Below are 19,524 nucleotides of genomic sequence, written 5' to 3'. Positions count from 1 at the left end.
TTTAAGGTATTTACAACAGAAACAGTATCTTAAAAGTTTGTGGTGAGTATGTATTGCTATAGGTATAGATTTAACCTCCCCAAATGTAGAGTGATGCAAGGAGACTTTCAGTCAGCTCCTTTTCAGTCTACAGAAAAATACTGACTTGTTGTATTAGTCACTTCATAAATCTTAATGTCGTAAATAATCAATTTTCTATCATTAGCATTCCAAGTATGCTGCTCAGATTAGGCCTCCTACGCTTTGCACCATTTTAGAACAGATCACAAGTTACTTCTTTCAAAAGTCCATCCATCCATTTGCTTCTCCTTTTCAGGGTCGCGGGGGGTGCTGGAGCGTATCCCAGCTGTCATAGGGCGAGAGGCGGGGTACACCCTGGACAGCTCGCCAGTCTGTCGCAGGGCCAACACACAGAGACAGACAATCATTCGCGCTCGCATTCACACCTATGGGCAATTTGGAATTATCAATTAACCTATTCCCACAAACTGCATGTCTTTGGACTGTGGGAGGAAGCCGGAGTACCTGGAGGGAACCCATGCAAACACGGGGAGAACATGCAAACTCCACACAGAAAGACCCCGGCCTGATGCTGTGCGCCAACAGTGCAAACCACGGTGCCACCGTGCTGCCAAGTGAATGTATAAATATGCTAATTTGTTACTAGGGAATGTACAGAAACACAGCTCTTCAACCTGGACAAAGTGGGGACTGGCTGATAACCAGTTTGTCTGCTGTGTTGTGCATTTGCTCATTTTCTGTAATCTCCAGGTTTCTATTAGTAAAGGGTATGACTGTAAACCAAAGAGTTATAATAATAATAATAATAATAATAATGGATTGCATTTATATAGCGCTTTTCGAGAACCTCAAAGCGCTTTACAATTCCACTATTCATTCACTCTCACATTCACACACTGGTGGAGGCAGCTACAGTTGTAGCCACAGCTGCCCTGGGGCAGACTGACAGAAGCGAGGCTGCCATATCGCGCCATCGGCCCCTCTGGCCAACACCAGTAGGCAAGTAGGGTAAAGTGTCTTGCCCAAGGACACAACGACCCGGACAGAGAGCCCAGGGATCGAACCGGCGACCTTCCGGTTACAGATGCGATTCCCAACCCCCTGAGCCACGGTCGCCATGTGTTCTTTCATTCTGAGTTGTTCTTTCTGTTCCATTACCTGTACACTTCAGTTGCTTGAGTTGTGTATTATTATTCCTTACGTTAAATGGACACAGTTGCAAGTTGGAAAGAACCAACCGTTAGCAGTAGGTTGCAGTGGGTTGCTGGGGTAAATACGATCGACAGGTTAGCAAGTATCATTTGATGAATTGTTTCCAAAGTGATTAGTAAAAATCCCACTGAACCTACAGTAAAGGCACAAAAACATTTGCAACAGCAAGCCCATCTTCAGTTCACCCAGCTGCAGACCCCAGTGAACCTCCACCTCTACCCCACTTTGTTTCTTTCCACTGCTGCTTCTTTCTTTTTCAGTCTGTGTCTGAAGTGTCACATCTGCAACCGCACTGCAGCAGTATAGTGCTCTCTCTGTGAGTGTCTTTATAGTTTGATATCCTGCAAGTCCAACACAAGCAAATTTTGGGACAACATAACACGTCCAAACATTTTTATTAAAACTAAATAAATAAATAAAAACATTTTAAAAAGAACAAGGTAAAGAGGTCAGCTTTGAAACTAAAAAGCTAAATAGAGCCATCTTCACAGCAACAGAAGCAGACTGAGAACATGGCATGAATCTTTAAGTGAAATCATTCTGTGCTTAGTTTTATTATTATTGTTATTTTTTTTTTAGTTTTTTACATCCTCGATGTTTTTGCATCCATGGTGACAACAACTACAATTTCAATTTCCAAATGATGAACTATTACTTCTTGATATGTAACATTTCTGTTTTCTGTATAAAGTATGAGGTAATTTTACTTTCATTACATGTAGATCTGTAGTTAATGTTACTACTGACTTCAGTGTTAAGCGGTGACTTAATTAACAGGCTAGTATTGACAGTCTGACCTTTATGTCATAGTAAAACCACAGCACTAGTAGCTACATGTAAAGAGTGTAGTATCTATTACAAGGGAGGAAAAGAAAAGAAAAGACTTATTTAACATTTGGCTCATACATAGTTTTGGCCTACAAAGAATATTTCCAGTATAGTGTGCCTGTGTAAGAGTGCAAAATGCAAATGAGGAAAAAAATAATGGAAGGCATCCATGACAATTGTTATGTTTTTTTTGTTTTTGTTTTTACATTTTATCCTTCAAAATAAATTATTGTAGGCGCTTTTATGTAAAAAACCAAACAAACAAACAAAACTGATATGTGAAAACACATTTTCTGTTTAAATTAGGTATCATGCATGTTTGGGAAGCTAAAAGGTCACTTGAGTGGTCTTTCATCAAATGTGACTCAGACTCCAGTTTTGCATGGTGACTCTCCAACTTTATCAGTAGCTGATAGGCCAAGTATGAAAAGCAGCACACTGGCTGACCCGTTCTTTCCAAAGTATATATTGCCAGTCATCAGGGGAGCTAATATCAAAATATTTTTGGAAGTGGGTTGAACAGAAAATGGCTCCTAAGCTAAAAAAAGAACCAATACTAGCTAACTCTAGCTTTGTACCAAAAAAAGAGTCATGAATAAGTAGTGATGCAGTTATCGATGATAATATGCCAGTTTATAATGGAAATAACATCCTTAAGACTAATTTCTTATATTTGCAATGATCATTACAAATATCTGGGGAATTTATACATATGTCCTGCCTTACTGGCTAAAAATATTGCTGTTACCAGTATAAAATATGCTAATTCTATATACCAGTCAACAATAACAAATTCTGATAATCAATTAAAAACTTAGGTAATCAATTAAGTAAAAATTCCAAATTTTGTTGGTTATAGCTCTTTGGATGTTTTGAGTGTTGGTCAGAAAAATGAGCAGCTGAAACCATCCTCTGGAAATGCCAATACATATTCAATTAACCCTATTAAACAATCAATAGTTTAACCACCAACGACGACAAACGTTTTCTGAAGTCTTAACGCTGATACAGACGCAAATGTTCAAACCACACACAAATGTACACACACAGACAGCGACACACCGCAACGGGGTCCTGGAATTGCGCTGCTCCATTTAATTAAGAGTTTTAATTAAAAAGATGTAGTGGAGTGAATGTAACATCCTCTGCTGCCAGCGGCTAAGTAGTCCTCTTCCATACCGTTCCCAGGGATCTAATGAAACCATCCAGGATGCTGAGACACCGTCACCCTCTGTTAGTTTGCAATAGAGGAAGAATTAAGAAACTGATAACTCCCTGGCTTTCTCTTCTGAAGAGAAACAAAAGGTGGCTGGTGTCAAGAGATAAAACTGCCCCAAGAGTCTTGTAACATACGGTAATGTCCGCATTTATCTTATACACTGTAATGCAGAGATATACCACACACACATTAGACTGATGTGTAAAAGTGGTTTAATCTGAGCTGCATTTTCTGAAAACACCTCAACAAGGAGAGACTCTCAAAATACTAGTTATAATCACAGACAAAGACCCCATTTTATTGCAGCAATCAAGCCCTACTGTGCTGCACATTCTTTATTTTGATTACAGCTACAGTACTGCGGTAGGAATTGTGTCCTGCAGCTCAGGAGAACTGGCAGCACCAAGGTACCAAAATACACAGTACAAAAGATTCAACTTGAGAATTTAATTTAAAGAACTCGAGTCACTTGGGGAAAACCAAGCCAGGCCATGCACTGCAGACTCTCCAGTTAGACATGCCAGGAGCAGACTGGAGGCAGATGTTGTAGGAGTGTTTAGCTTATTTTAGAGTTTAGAAATGTGTTAACATAGAATGTAGAACTATTGTAGAGACATTGACACTGCCCTCAATGTAATAAAGGCCTCATTGTGTTGTGAACTTAGGAGTAGATTGTAGGAGACCCCTCCCCCACTTGAACTGTGAAAGTAAAACAGAGAGGAGTTAATGCTGAGTGGAAATTCCCCAGAGAATGTTTGGGTGGGGGTCTCAACATTTGTAACTGGATAACTGTGGTCTGGAAGGGAGATGGGTTTTATGACCTAGGGAGTCACCTACACCCACAGTGTTTTAACTGTCACGCACACACATCCACACGCACACTCACACACGAGCACTCACATAGACACGTGGGAACGTGCACATGTAGGCATTCATGTGCTTGTGCACATAGACACAGACACAGAGTTTGCAGCACACCGTGGGGGGTTTTATGATAGCGTCGCCCCTACAAAACTGTGTTTCACAGACAAAGGAGTGAAGATTTGGAGAGGGACACACCGGCCTCGTCTTCCCTTCTAGAAGTGCATGCTTAAATGAAGATGAATAAAGATGAATAAAGGTTTTGTGAAATGACTACTGAGTTCCGGTGCCGTCTCTGGATGCCTCGACGAATAAAAGAACCGGGGTAAAACTGATTTCGCAACAATGTCTGGACCACTTGAACTGCCTTTTCAATGTGGAGGAGCAATTCCTCTACTATGAGACCTTCCACTGACTGAACTCCTCACTCTATCTCCAAGAGTGAGCCCAGAGATGTCAAAATCATCACAGCGAAATGCAAATTGTGTCTGGGTGATAAGTATTTCCAGGCTGTGAAGTGCTCCACTTCAAACTGAAAAAGCACCTGCAAGTTAAGCATGGCTTAACACAACACTGCTGATGAGGCCTACTGAAGACAATAACAATGCAGGACCTATAGTTCAGACGCAGTCATGGCTAGCATTTAGTGTGGCTAAAATTGCCACTTCAAAGGAAACTGCTGGTTAAGTGATGTAGTAGATGCTTCTGCTCAACTGTCTATGCAATGAGGCAGTGTCAATACACTCATGACAGATGTACAGTTTTCTATGCCAAAAGTAGAAAATGCATTTGCAACTTTGCAGCTGTGCTAATCCATCTATGAAGTGACATCATTTTGAACTACAATGCACACTTTTACATATTTTATTATGAATTTTGTCTTCTAAGATTGTTTAAATATATTTATGTCTGTGACAATCTAATCAATATTCAATTTGTCAATGTTGAAATCATTTGGTACATGGCCGATGACTAAATGGTCATAAATATGTTCAGTGTCACACAACAGCTCTTTGTAGGAAGTAGGACAGTAACAATATGAACCGTACACAGTTTACCTGCAGCAGGAGTTCAGACTAAATATTTTAAGACTCTGAGAAAGTAAGAAAAAAAATTAACATATAAAAGCACAGAGAAAAGGAGGGAGGTAGGCGATGCATTCAAATGTAATCTAATCTGTAACTAAGAATACCCTTGCTTTGTTGCACACATTGTACTGAACATTTTTTTAACCTTAAGTCAAAATTTTGTGATTTTAAAAGAGTGAGAGCTGCATCACTTATTTTTCACTTTCACTGAATGCATACATTGAATTTAATGGACAAAGTTGGTTCACGTTTCACATCTGCAAATCTAGAGCAGACTCTGTGCTGATGACTGCCATCAGTCTAATGTCTATTCATAGTGGTAGGACACATTTGAATAATAAGGTCCATGATACAGTATGTGGCAGACGGCTCTGTAAGAAATTTGGCATAATGCATCAAATTAATTTGATAACTTGATGCATTATTGTACAGGAAAAAATATTTTTAAAACTAAGACTTAAAGTGGGATCTACAAACACACATTTGCTGTCCAGTGCTTTGTTAATTTGCCAAACAGCTAAACACTCACAAAAAACAGAAAAAAAGAATATTTTCAATACTGAGTGTATGTCAGGGTGTGAGAGCACAAGCAATATATTTTTAGCCTTTGAGTACCCAGTGAGTCATGTGATCCCCTTCTTCTGACTGATCCCTCCTTCCTTTCCTTCTCTCCTGCGTGCATATCTGTGTATCTTAACCACAGTCCTCTCCCCTTTCTCTCTGTTTTTAGTCCTACAGACCTATTGATTAATTTATTTTTTTTATTATTATGATTATTTTTGTCAAATGGCTCAGCTGTCTCTTTATTGTCATCTCCTCACATATAGTACAGACTTTCGTCAAACATGTGCCAGGTGAAAGAAGATAGAAGAAGATAAACCACCATCTCTAATTTGCTGGAAATGATTTCCAGATTCACAGCCCATCTCCTTATCACCATGCCATGCTCAAAACAATGCAATGAGCATACTGGGGTATCAATCAATACTTAAAAATTTTTTAAAATTTCTATATCAACAAAGCTGAAAGCACACAACCCCTGATTAGCTTGAGTGCCAAATTCTGTATTTTTTAAAGATACCAACCAATTGCATTGGTATTAATGAGTACCAATTCTCACTAAATCAATTGGTTTCAAATTTCAAAACATCTGAGTTAGAGGAAGAAAGACAGCGAGACAGTGTGATGTCACTCCTACAACATTTTCAAGTACAATGATGGTGGTGTCAGCAAGGAGACAAAAGTAATCTCAGGGGTGGTTACACTTTTCAAAATGCAATGCAGACGACAGACTCTGCAACATAGCATTTTTGTACTGGCTACAGTAACACTTCTTTTGAAATCACCATGCTGTGCACATTTAAAGAACACGTTTTGTGAGATTGTATGTCTGAAAAAATAGTATGTAATCACAACCAATAATAGTATAACGTTACTATTTAGTACAGTCGTTCACAAACAGTGTCACATGACAGACATTGTCAGTGACCAAGGCAGTGTGCAAATGGTTATAGATACATAACAAAATATATCAACTGGGAAGTATGGACTTATTTTGTAATATATAATTTATTGTTTTAAAACAAGAATATGATAATTGAGTATCATAACATTTAATGTTTGCAATTTAACTATTAGCAGTTAATTGATAGCACCATTAGCTGTCTGTTAAGTTATGATTAAGGCAGCGGCTAATTGCTATGACTAATAATAAATTAATAACATTAACATGGAGAAATAGGCATCAAAGATTATCAATCCTGCCAGTATGTAGCCTTAATACGGGCTCCTGGTAATTTAACAGGATCACATTCTCTTTTGTCTAAAAACTGTCATGTTTCTCTGAAAGTACCAGAACGAAGGTGAGAAAAGTCTGCACCAAGTAGAAACAAAGGCAGTCTACCTTTCCAACTCTGTTTGATCAGCAATGACAATACTTTGGGGTTTTTTGCACTACCTAAAAGAATCTTAAATTTGTTTGTTTGTATTATGCTAATCTATATATTTTTTAACCAACTTTTAGTTTAATTTTTTTTGTCATTTTTCCTCTGTGATATCAAAACTGGCATTGAATATTAAGTATTTACTTGGATATCAGTATCGACAACCCAAGAGCACATCTTTTAAAAATTAAAAGTACAAACCAACACAACTAGGCAAGCTTTTAGCTATGAGAAATACAGAATGCACAAACACACACTTAAATACTGACTGACCATCTTCTCTATCTCACTCTGATTTTCTGTCTCTCTCCCTCTGCTTCCTTTCCTTTTCTTCCATTCTGTTTCTCCACTCTTATTCACTAACTCATCTGCTGCTCTAAATCAAATGCTGCATAATCAGGACTGCAGATTTTAGGAATCTGGCTGGTTCAATAGGCCCACCACATGTGTGCCTACTTAACTAGAAGCAGCAAACACACACGCAGTGCCTTGATCTGCCTGCATTCCAGACACCAATCCTATCCTAAACCCCTTTCAATTATATATAATCACACACACACGCATGCACTTGCATACACAAACACAGAGAACAGAAGAGAGGAGTAGGGGGAAGGTCATGATCCTGCCAGAGAAAAGGGAATCAGAGTTGCAATTCTAGGGCTTATCGCGGAAAGAGGGTAAGTCCATATTTGACACGCCAGCATGCAGAGTATATAAACCTCTATATGAACACACATAAGAAAGAGGAAGGGCAAGTACGTATGCACTTCGAGACCCACATGCACAAGTGGTGAGATAATTCTTTGCAGTATTTTTGGAAAATCTGTCCACGCAAGTGTCAAGATACTGATCCGTCTCCCAAGGTGTCTATTACAAACACTACACTCAGCAACGTGCAAAAGACTGTTAGGATATGGAGGAGAAGATAGAGATATGCTGCAATAGATAGATGGATTGACAGATAGAGCACATACTAACCTTCTTAGTTACTATTCAGTCAGTACTCACACATTTAAATATTACATTTTGGGTAAGAATTCGATGAGCATTTTAATTTAAGACTTTAAGAACTGAGAAATAACTGAGTATAACACTAAACATTTAATGTGCACTGTGTAACATATAATATACATTTTATGGAAATGAACAGCACCAGTAAATGCATAATGAAAAATGTAGCAACAACAATCCAGGAGACTGTCTATCTAATATTGAGCATATTCTATCTGAGTGAGCACCTATGTGGCTAGTTTTGGCATGTTTCAAATGGCAATATGTAGATCAACTTGTTATTATGATATTTCAAGAAAATCAGGTTGGTTGAGTCATTTGCTTACAGTTGAGTTACACAACACCAGGTGCTAGTGTTTTTTTCTTTTACTTTTTTTTTGGTTGGTCGGTTTTTAGGTAGTATAGCATCATCAGAGGGCATCTTGCTCTCAGACATGCCCGGGGTTGTCTCATTCTTGTGCGCACTAGGGAATGCAAATGCATGGGGTTGCTCTAGCAGTGATATTACAATATGACAGTCTTACATCATGTATGAGATACAAACTGGTATGGTTTTAAGTCACTGAATGTGAAGAGAAGTGATTGTCTGTAGTGTTTGCATGTCATCTGGAAATGATACAATTCTTGGATTTCCTTTGAAATTACTATCTAATAACAGTAGGCACCAATTTTAAATGTTATATATTGACAGCATGATATGGCAGCAAAACTGTCATTAAAAATTATGTGTCAATACTGTTTTGTGTTGCCTGTCTGCTACCTGCCTTTATGTAAACCAACAACATCCTGCACCTTTCCGTACGCCTTCCTGGTCGAAGAAGTGTAAAATATAACTTCTGTAGTCATCATCAAAGTATTTACTATTAGCTAACGATGACAAGTGGTTTGACTTGCGGGCAAATGTTATAGAACTATTCCTTTAGTAAAAGGTAGTAGCAAACACTAAACACCTCACGAGACATAAAACACAATTATTGTCATACAATCAACAAACAACCAAAAGAAAAAGCGCATATTCCCCAGAAATTGTTCCCCATCGCGTTTTATGGAACAATATTATTTTTGCAGATGGTTAAGTCTCAGCTCATTTTCAATACTTCATTCTCTATTTAATCTAATGTAATGATTCATAGTATATAAAATCACATTTTTGTAGTGTGGTTGTGAATAAGGACCACAAATCTTCAAATAAACGTTTTTTAATGAGCTCAGGAACACAGTATATCAAATATATATTTATTTTTTAAATGACAGGTGTCTGCATTGTCTGACATGGTAAACTGTCAATATCTACTGAGGGATTCAAAATATTAATTAAAAATGCAAAACAGCTGATTAAAGTTTATTCTGTCAACCCTGTGAGTTCACATACATGTTATTCTGAAAGAGCTGCTGGGTTCTTAATTTGTTAAACTTGTTTTATTAAACCAGAGATGGCAACAGCTGATGTCCTCTGTCCATTATCAAGGCTTTCTGCAAAAGAAGTTATGAAAAACTTTTTTCACACTACACTATAACTCCTTACACCTTGCATGTTTGCAAAGGTGGTTATGTAAGGAAAACTTGTACTTGTTCTGATTCTGTAGGCGCAAGCAACCAGAAAAAGCTGCTGGGCCCTTAACTGACGATCTCAGGCTATTGTTAACAGAACAAGACCATGTCTTCAAAACACTGGCCCTGTACAGATTTTAGTAGCATTGTAGTGAAGTGGGCTTAATCCTGCTTCCAGAGACAATAGCAAACTGTGGCCACAAGATGGCAGTAATAGAGAGGACAGATGCAAATGGGCATGAAAATAAAAAAGAACTCAAAATAAATATATAAACATGTCCTTTTTAAGATTTCATTAGACAACTGCTACTTCCCTTGCTTGCTTAGTAAGTGATATGGATATGGTGACACAGACAGAATGAAAGTTACCATGGTGTCACTGGTCCACTGGTTTCTTTAGTCCCGTTTTGAAATCTTGAGATGAGTGTTTTCACTGTCACCATCTTAGCTTAAGAAAACTAGATGTAACAAGCAAGAGCGGGACTTACTACATAAGTCATCTGCCAGTGACCATACTACAGATAATCCTGCATTTTGAAACACAGTATGACCAAGATTTACAAAAGTGTTTACAGAGGTTAAATCAGAAAACTGTTTACACAGGTTTATATGTGTTATGGGTAGACACCAAGATACATCTATCTTAAATTTGAGGCAGCCCCCAATGAGAGTGCAGGATATCACTGATTGGCATATCACATGACAGTAAATACATCATTGGGGCACCTAGGCAACCGTATCTGGAAAGTCTGAAAGTAACTAGCTGTCAGCTCCAAAGTGTGTCCAACAAGCAGTTTACTTCCAGTGAGTTGCTTTTATCCTTCAACAACCAATCAAAACTTAGTGCCTCTTCTGATTTACTTAGGGGTGGTCCTAAGCAACAGACCACACATTTGATTCATCACAGTCAAAATATACACAAATATAACATGTGCACTCCAGTCAGTTTAATTTCAAGTAAATTATTGCAAACTAAATTGTAGTTTGGAAAGAATGGTTCACATATACATAAATCTGACATTTTCTGTAGTAGACAGCAGTCACTGATTATCACAAACAAGCACACTGCAACAAAATCTATTGGCTGAAGAAATGGAACTGTAAAAGCACAACACATCACTGGATAGTAATCACAGATAGACTCTTAATGGCTCCTGGGTCACATATGTGGCTGCGCATGCATACGTTTGTGAGCGTGTATGTTTGCATCCCAAGCCTGAGGCAACCAGGCCAGCAGCTACAATTACAGTGATGGATATGAAAGAACTGGGTCGGCTTCACAAGAGATCTGCCCCTGGGACAACAAGACCAGCCAGAGCCCTGAATCAATAAGGAACACACTCACACGGACGCACATACGTACACACAAGGTTGTATGGGACAAACATTTGCATAGAAACTAGAGGACAAATATGAAAGCCATAAAAGGAGGGAGAACTGTACATCACAAAAAGTGCAACAGAACAATTACAGCATGACACATCACTTGACACGTATTCAGTTGTTTTTTTCTACAAACATAGAAAACATAACTATCCAAAATGCAGATGAGTCTCTTCCCTTCTGTGTGACTGTCTGTCAGTCACTCACTGAGTTTAATCAGATGCACACAAACATGTGTCCTAAAGCCTGTTTCAGAGTGAGCAATGCTCAGCTCATAGGTCAGTAACACTCAGGGAATGTTTCAGCTTGTGTTGTTGTATGTGCTTGAAAATGTTTGTGGTTCCTACCTCTGGCAGATAGCTTCTTAGTGTTGATGATTTTGGCAGCATACTCCTGACCAGATGAGATCTTTACGCACCTCCTGACCACAGAGAAGGCGCCCCTAAAATGGACATGCACACAAAAATACTTAGGGTTTTTATTCTCAACAGGTAAAAATAAGAGATATAATCCATACCAGTCAACATACAACAAAACAAGTTCAGAAAAATTGAGCTTAATTTTAAAAGACTAGCTTGAGTGAGCCTATGAATGTCAGCCAGATACCCTGAAAAAGGCTGCAAATATATCTGACTAAAATAATCTTGCTTTATTAAAAATCCAGCTGACGTTATAGTTAAGTTAATTAAACAATAGTGAAATTTCAATGTAAATTAGTTAGTAGTACTAAGTCTAGGTGCAGCAGTAACTCACTCTCACACACCACACCTGCAGTACACATTCCCTAAACCGTCACACCCGTTAGCACCTGCAGACATGCCAACTAGCCTTCTTTTGTTTCAGTCACGTGCTGCTCTGGAGTTTCAGGCACATGTATGAAGATCAAAAAACTAGGTCAGCTATATTTGAAGGAGAGGAGCAGAGTGCTGCATCTCTCATCTGTAAATGCAGCCAAGGAGTGGTCCACCTGCCTCAGATCTGCTCAGCACTGCAGCCATGCCTGCGGCTTTGCTACTCAAGCTTTTTCTCTGTCTATCTATGCTTTTTCTTAACAATAAAATGTTCTCCTTCGTACCAAACCTCCTGTCTAATTCCATATAACATCAGAGACGTCAGTAAGAGTCAGTAAGAAGTAAGTAAGTATTGCCAAGATGATGCTGAGAATAGCCATTATCTCAAAAGAACTCTGGCCTTTCACTTAATTTAGTACTAATTGTACATCATGTGATTTGATGAAATCAGTTTTACAAGAAAGAGCTGACTCTTGTCTTTGGTGTGTTTAATGACTGGCTGTTGAGTATATAGTGATGTGTACCATAAACATGTTATCTAACATCCTCTTGAGAGCGCAGCCTGCCACTAAAGCTTACCTCTAATTTATAGGGATTTGTTGAAGGAAATGATCATAGCATGACATGTTACATAAGAATTTTAGTTGACTGTCCAGTATGGTTAAGTCGCGTGGCACTATTGCACGCATATGTCAAGTGCATCTATACAGTCCTGCGGGACAAAATATACAGTAGCTGCAGAGTGAAACTGCCTGCAGTTACTAAATTCAGAGAAAATAAAAGGCAATAGCAGAAATGCGGTTCTGGGTTAAACACTGAACACTTTCCCATGATATTTTGGGTTCTTCAAAATATATAGTTCCAAATATAAATGTAATATACTGTTGGTCTCTGGTATGGACCATCTTATTGTGTAACTATGTAAAAATGCTTAACAAAGATGAAAATTGTCTTGGTGAAGAAATGCTCAGATAGGAGTTTCTATGTCACTGAAGTTCACAGAAGATAGTAAACGGATATAAGACTTCTACCATCAATGACAGGACAGTGCTTTTGATTTAAAATGTATTTTTGTTATTGAACTGAAATGTTTATATGTATCATTCCAATCATCCCAATCACAACGCACTTTTTTGCAAATGACGTCACCATTTTTTATATTAAATTTTTTTTTCTTTACCTGAAAATCGATGTAAATCCAATTCATGGGTGTAAAATAACAGACTGTTATACTTTATATGCAGCTTAAAACTAACAGACATTAAAGCAAACTTAAATCCTTTCTGTGATGGCTTACACAGCAAAAGATGCTTGAACAGGAAGGGGATATACATACTTTTTTTTTTTTTATGCAGTCCAATAGATAAACTGTGACAGGCACGTGTGGTCCTTTAACAGCCAAATCTGAGTTGTTGTGGGGTTTTTTTGCCATATTCCCTTTACTAACTTGTCTAATGGAACGCTATCATTGTATTGTAAACAGACAGTAGAGAGATGTCTAATGCCTGTGTGGGTGAAACTGTGCTTAAAGTATCAGTGAGTTAAATGGTAATATGAAAGCAATACGGGTGCATTATTAATGCCAGATGGTGTAAGATGAATACTGCAGAGGATCATAATTGAAGGGAGCTGTGGCTTCGGTGGAGACTTGAAATCCAGGTTTCCTTTCAGTGATCAACTCTTCCAGTAAAAATACTCGGTGAGAGCTACTGGGAGGACATTCTTATACAGTTTTTGCTGTCAGTAAAATTCAACGCTGGTTTCAGACATCTTGAACTGTGTACACTGACTACTGGGTGCCGACCAGACTGCAGGTCAGTCAGCTGCATGACCACAAACATACACACACATATATTTTCATATAAACCAAGCCAGCCACCTTAAAAACATATACATATGTGTGCACAGGTATGCAGGTACGTGGATCTTTCTTTCACACCTCTCGCTCTCTCTCAATGGTGAGGAATTCCCTGCCTGGGTCTAAGAGTGATCACGGTTCGGTTGCTTGGCTGTGGAGTGTGTCATCTCCATCTCGCCTACATGGTCTGCTGTCGCATTACTGAGTGTGTATTTCTGTCACGAGGGAAGAGGAGGAGGAGGAGGAGGAGGAGGAGGGCTTTGGAATGGGGGGGTCGAGGCAGAAAGGGAGGGGTGTTTTAGCAAATCTCAGGCTTTCACCCACAGTAATGCATCTTTCCCTGGTTTCGCTTTTCAAAGAAAAAAAAAGGTCCTCGCCCTGCTGTGGAACCTCTAAGGTCGAGGCATCAAAGACTGCACAGGATAGAGGCAGATGACGACACGCTCCATACGCGTCTTCTTTCGTAAGCACAAAACGTAAGCAGGGCTTCAGATGTTGGATTAAAACAAATAGGATCCCATCGCACAGGCCTGCATGATATACATCAGAGTGTTTTACCCCTCTGCATCAGGCTTCATCGCCGCACTTATCAGCAGCGCGCACAAGCACACTCACAAAAACACACTCAGCCTGAAATCCGCGTCCCTAAACCAAGGCGGCCTATTACATAACAAGCTGACATTTCAAAAGGGATGATGCCAGATGATTGAAACAAAAAGGAAGAAGAACGCGTTTCCTTACTTCCCCAGCTCCTCGAACAGCTGATATTCGTCAGTGAATCTCGTGCAGATCGTTAACGCCATCCTGAAGGAGGTGCCAAGGACTGTGCGGAGACGCGGATAAGGTGCACTCACAAACTGTATATACCACACACAGTCAGCACCGCCCGGTTTTGTTCTGAACCTGCAAACCAAACGAAGGGACTCATGCAGAGCTAAAGCGCATCGACAAGAGCTTTAGTGGAATGATTTCTGCGGCAGAAACGCAGCCTGCTAGAGCGTACTCAATCTGGAGGCGTTATCGTCAGCCGGTCCTTTATTTTCTTCACATCCAGCGGCTTGTTACAGCTCGTGGACGCAGCATTTTGTGTGTATGTCGGTTATCTCCTGTGTGTCCTGTGCTGTAAGTGTTGTCTTTCTGCACGCATCGTACGCCGCACTACCGCACCTACCCCCGGCTGTGCGCTCAGTCCCGCCCCTTTGCCTGCATCCTCACGCAAGCCACTGGCAAACAAAAATAACAACATTAATAAATGTAACGTTGTAAATATTAACAGCATTTGGATGCATGAGTATTTTTGGCGTGTCTGCAAAACCTTTCTGAAATTAAAAAATCGCGCAAATGAAATGTAAGGTCATACATAAGCTAGAAACTGAATCATCCCTTCTTCTGTTTTATTTACATTCTTGATTTATTGATGATTAATTGTGAAGCATCAGTGGCAAAACAGTTGTGACAGTGCTGGCAGATTATAGGAAAGTGAAGCTGATGGTTGGTTGGCATTTTGTTTCTATTTACTAGAGATGGCACGATACCACTTTTTTATGTCCGATACCGATACCGATATCATAAATTTGGATATCTGCCGATACCGATATGAATCCGATAGTGTTTTTTAATCAACAAAACTGTTTTTTAAAATATCTTGCTGCATTTTGCAAGTCTGCAAGTTCATACTCAAGTTTAAAACAACAACTACACTAAAGCTATTCTGTTATACCTGTATACAAAAAAAATATTTCATAGTTCAGCAATACTGATCAATCTAATTTAGTATTTAGTATTTATTTATTTATTGTCATTGTCAAGAACAATGAAATTGCGTTTGGGGCTTCCATACAACCCAAAAAAAAGAAGAAAATAATAAATACCCCTTAAAACCCAAGTGTACATATTTAACCCAGTGTGACTCCAATGCAATAAGACAATCCTTAGCAATAATGTTCGTAGAAATTCAGACAAAGACCTGAGAAACATGACAAAATACAACAATGCAACCCATTCAATATTATTGTACTGTGAGATATGATATCAGATATGATAGTTATCTATTTAAGAAAGAGGGGGGGGGGGGGGGGGCAGGAGGGGGAAGAGAATAAAGATATGATGCACCAATGCAGACCAGTTCATTGCTATTAAGAAGTTGGATATGGTTATTGTCCGTGAGAGGGGGGCAGAGAGTTCAGGAGCCTCACAGCCTGTGGATAATAAACTTAGACCTACACCATCCTCCCTATTTCTAGTGTGGTTCCCCAGCTGCACCAAGGCCGATCAGCAAGCACTCCAGCGGGTGGTGAAAGAAGCTGGCAGAATTATTGGAACAAGTCTGCCAGAGATCAGTAATATCTTCCCCACTCGCTGTCTGAGGAGGGTGCACAGTATCCTGCGGGACCAACATCACCCTGCCCGCCACCTTTTCCATCTGCTGCCCTCAGGGAGAAGGTACAGGTCTATACAGGCCAGAACATCCAGACTGGCCAACAGCCTGTATCCACAGGCTGTGAGGCTCCTGAACTCTCTGCCCCCCCTCTCACGGACAATAACCATATCCAACTTCTTAATAGCAATGAACTGGTCTGCATTGGTGCATCATATCTTTATTCTCTTCCCCCTCCTGCCCCCCCCCCTCTTTCTTAAATAGATAACTATCATATCTGATATCATATCTCACAGTACAATAATATTGAATGGGTTGCATTGTTGTATTTTGTCATGTTTCTCAGGTCTTTGTCTGAATTTCTACGAACATTATTGCTAAGGATTGTCTTATTGCATTGGAGTCACACTGGGTTAAATATGTACACTTGGGTTTTAAGGGGTATTTATTATTTTCTTCTTTTTTTTGGGTTGTATGGAAGCCCCAAACGCAATTTCATTGTTCTTGACAATGACAATAAATAAATAAATACTAAATACTAAAATACTAATTCTGGTATTTTAAAGAGTACTTAGCGTAAATATTAAGCAACCTAACTAATAGGGTTCCAACTCCCAGCAACAACAAAAATAAATAAATAAAAAATAGGGAACCACCCCTCACGCGCCACCTCATGATGCTTAATCGACGTAATCAACCTTAATTTGATGCAGTGTGAAAAAAAATGCACAGAAATCAATTATTTTTCAAGAAATATTAAATAGATTCAACATCTTTCTTCAACAAAATTGCAGACTGCACAGATGGTACCTTCCCAAAGGAAAAAGTACTATAGCTTACTAGGGTATATATATTAGACTTAATAGTCACTATATACAGTAATTGACTTCTATTCATTTTACATAAAATTAAAACTTTGTGTGTCAGATAATTATTTATTAAAAGCTAGACATTTTAAATGAGAATAAGAAAGAAAAGTATGTCTTTGTGCCCCCTTTTCCCAGTTAATGCCCTATCGGCCCCCCTGGCTAAACTTTGCTAGATCCGCCCCTGCACAGTTACCAGCGTCAGCTACGTAGAAAAAGATCCTCGAGTAGAAAGTAATATTAAATAAATTCTAACAACAGCTTATCAAGCTTAAACGTGCTGCTGTTGTTCAGCCGCTGGTTTCCTCTTTCTGGTGCAAAGTGGGCCAAAAGCAAAGACGGACTCACGACAGAAAAGCCGATCAGCTGATCATTAAGCAGTTTCAGATTGAAGTAGCAGCCGGAGAGCGAGAGGCAGTCGCTCGTTAAGCTTAACGCAGGAATGCTTTACAAACATTCAGAGATGGACTTACACACTTGCTTTACTTCTCTCGGGGATAACTTTGTCGGAGATGAAATGCCGGGTTGCTAGCGAAGCTCCACATGCTATCCAGACCACCGACAGGTCCCGCATGCCACAGCCGCTCTATCACGTGATGCATACTGCTCCGACATGCTAAAGTTCTGAGGTGAGTTACGGCGTGTTGCAAGTTTTGTGAGGTGCTTTCGTGATATTTAATGGATCGGATTACATTTTTTATTTTTCTCCGATATCCGATCCAGTCATTTAGGTCAGTATCGGACCGATACCGATACGTAATATCGGATCGGTCCATCTCTACTATTTACATCCCACACAAGCCCTGCATAGGCATACAGAGCTAGAGGGTTCTGCACAGTATCACAGCTGATCCTAGGATTGCACTCTTCGATTCAGATATTGTAAGTGGAATTTGCTGAAGTCACTGTCTTAGTATGGGGGGCATCAAGTAGCAAAAACAATCCTGATAGATGCACATGCTGTGATTTAAGATAAGCAACAGCCTTCTAGTATTAAACAGACACAAACAAATCATACAACTAACCAGAAGGAAGCTTTCTGTGTTTACTCTGCACAGATGCTATTTATAGGGCTGCTAACATGCTACTAGCTGCTAGCAGCCTTGACGGTACATGGGGGAAAGATGGCAGAGCTAATGCAATATAATGATTTATTTAACCACAGAGGTAACTAGGCAAACAAATCCAGAAATTCACTGAATTTAGATCTTTGGCGTGTTTATTGAGATGGTAATAAACACACCAAAAGGTCTAAATTCAGTTAGATAAGGCAAAGAACCAAACAGGTGGAAGTTCCACCTTCAGTTTTTTGGGTACTCACATCTCCACCAACCTCATCTGGACCCAGAACACCAGGTAAAGAAAGCCCTGCAGCGTTTGCACTTCCTCTGTGCCTTGAGGAAGAATAACCTGGACCAGAAGCTGCTGCTACCCAAAAGAGTCATTGGCTGCACCTCCCAGAAGCTGCTGTTTCAGGAAAACCAGGGTCATCACAGGTGACCCCGTGCATCCCACGCAACAGCTGTTTGACCTGCTGCCCTCTGGATGGCGCCTAAGGTCAATCAGGTCCCAAACCTCAACACTGGCAAACAGCTTCTTCCCTTGGACCACTCATAATGTCAGGAAAGACTATCCCCCCACACCCCACCCCTGGCCACCCACTCACTAATCTGAGCCATGATCTGAGTAACCCTCATCACTCAGGTCACTCACACACAGACTCAGACCGAGTCCATTACACTACTTTCAAGTACTTTGTAAACTATCCTCTAATGCCTTTCTGCTGTGTGGCTTCCTCTTGTTTTGTATATATATTCCTCTTTTTTACATATTCTTGCTGTCTTGTTATTTATATGTTTTCTTTCCATGCAGAGTTGGTGTAGAGCACTCAAAATTTTGTTGTACATCAGTGAAAATGTTAGACCTTTATCTTTAATAGTTTTAAGATAATCGCGTTCAAACATAGCCTGACATTTCAATGTTTGAAAAAGAGACCTGAAAGTGGGTTGTTATCTTTAAAAAATCATGAAAAGTATTTGATATATGAAACTAAAATTTTACAGTACTCATTATGTATGTTCACATTTTGATTCAACCATTCCTTCTCACTTATCCAACTCATATTCACTACCTTTCCAAAGTATATGCTAACACAAAGTATGAAGGAGCCAAGGATTGTACTATCTCCTAAGAGATAGCCTATCCCAACACTGAAACTGGAAAAACTAATATACGGATTGTTTTCAATGCTTCGAATGAAATTCTTTGCAGTCTCTTTTTGCCTGAAGCCTAGAACAGATGGATATCTCCAGATGTTTTGTTTCATTCCGTGAGATGCTCTGCTAGGCCTGGCCTTTGCTGCAGCCACTTTTAGCTGCAGCTTCTTTGTTAGTCTCTCTGGCTTTGTATGTAATAACCAAAAGCATCCATTTTATTTGTATTCTGCCAGGTTTCAGGCCTTTTGGTGTCACTGAGGTGACCAGTACTTTCCTTCTTTAAAAGAATGTATTGATTT

The 19,524-nt window shown here is 39.5% G+C and overlaps 1 protein-coding gene across 3 annotated transcripts in view; it reads right to left on the bottom strand.

Annotated features, from left to right (window-relative positions):
- camk2d2 (calcium/calmodulin-dependent protein kinase (CaM kinase) II delta 2) overlaps nt 1–14,887 on the bottom strand; it is a 42,916-nt gene extending 28,029 nt beyond the window's left edge. For all 3 annotated transcript variants that reach the window (XM_085357009.1, XM_085357008.1, XM_085357010.1), the window contains exons 1-2: nt 14,508–14,887; nt 11,465–11,559 (exon numbers count right to left, since the gene is read on the bottom strand). In XM_085357009.1, the coding sequence (XP_085213135.1) occupies nt 11,465–11,559; nt 14,508–14,569 (157 nt within the window). In that variant the 5' untranslated portion in view covers nt 14,570–14,887. The remainder of the gene's footprint in view (nt 1–11,464; nt 11,560–14,507) is intronic.
- Between the last annotated feature and the right edge of the window lie 4,637 nt (nt 14,888–19,524).

The sequence above is a fragment of the Diplotaxodon limnothrissa genome, linkage group LG6 (genome assembly GCF_057381915.1).
Source record: "Diplotaxodon limnothrissa isolate DT_005_m linkage group LG6, D_limnothrissa_male_GT1.1, whole genome shotgun sequence".
Lineage (NCBI taxonomy): Eukaryota > Metazoa > Chordata > Actinopteri > Cichliformes > Cichlidae > Diplotaxodon > Diplotaxodon limnothrissa.
Note: the sequence above shows the minus strand (reverse complement) of the source record. Positions and strands in the feature narration are given on the sequence as shown.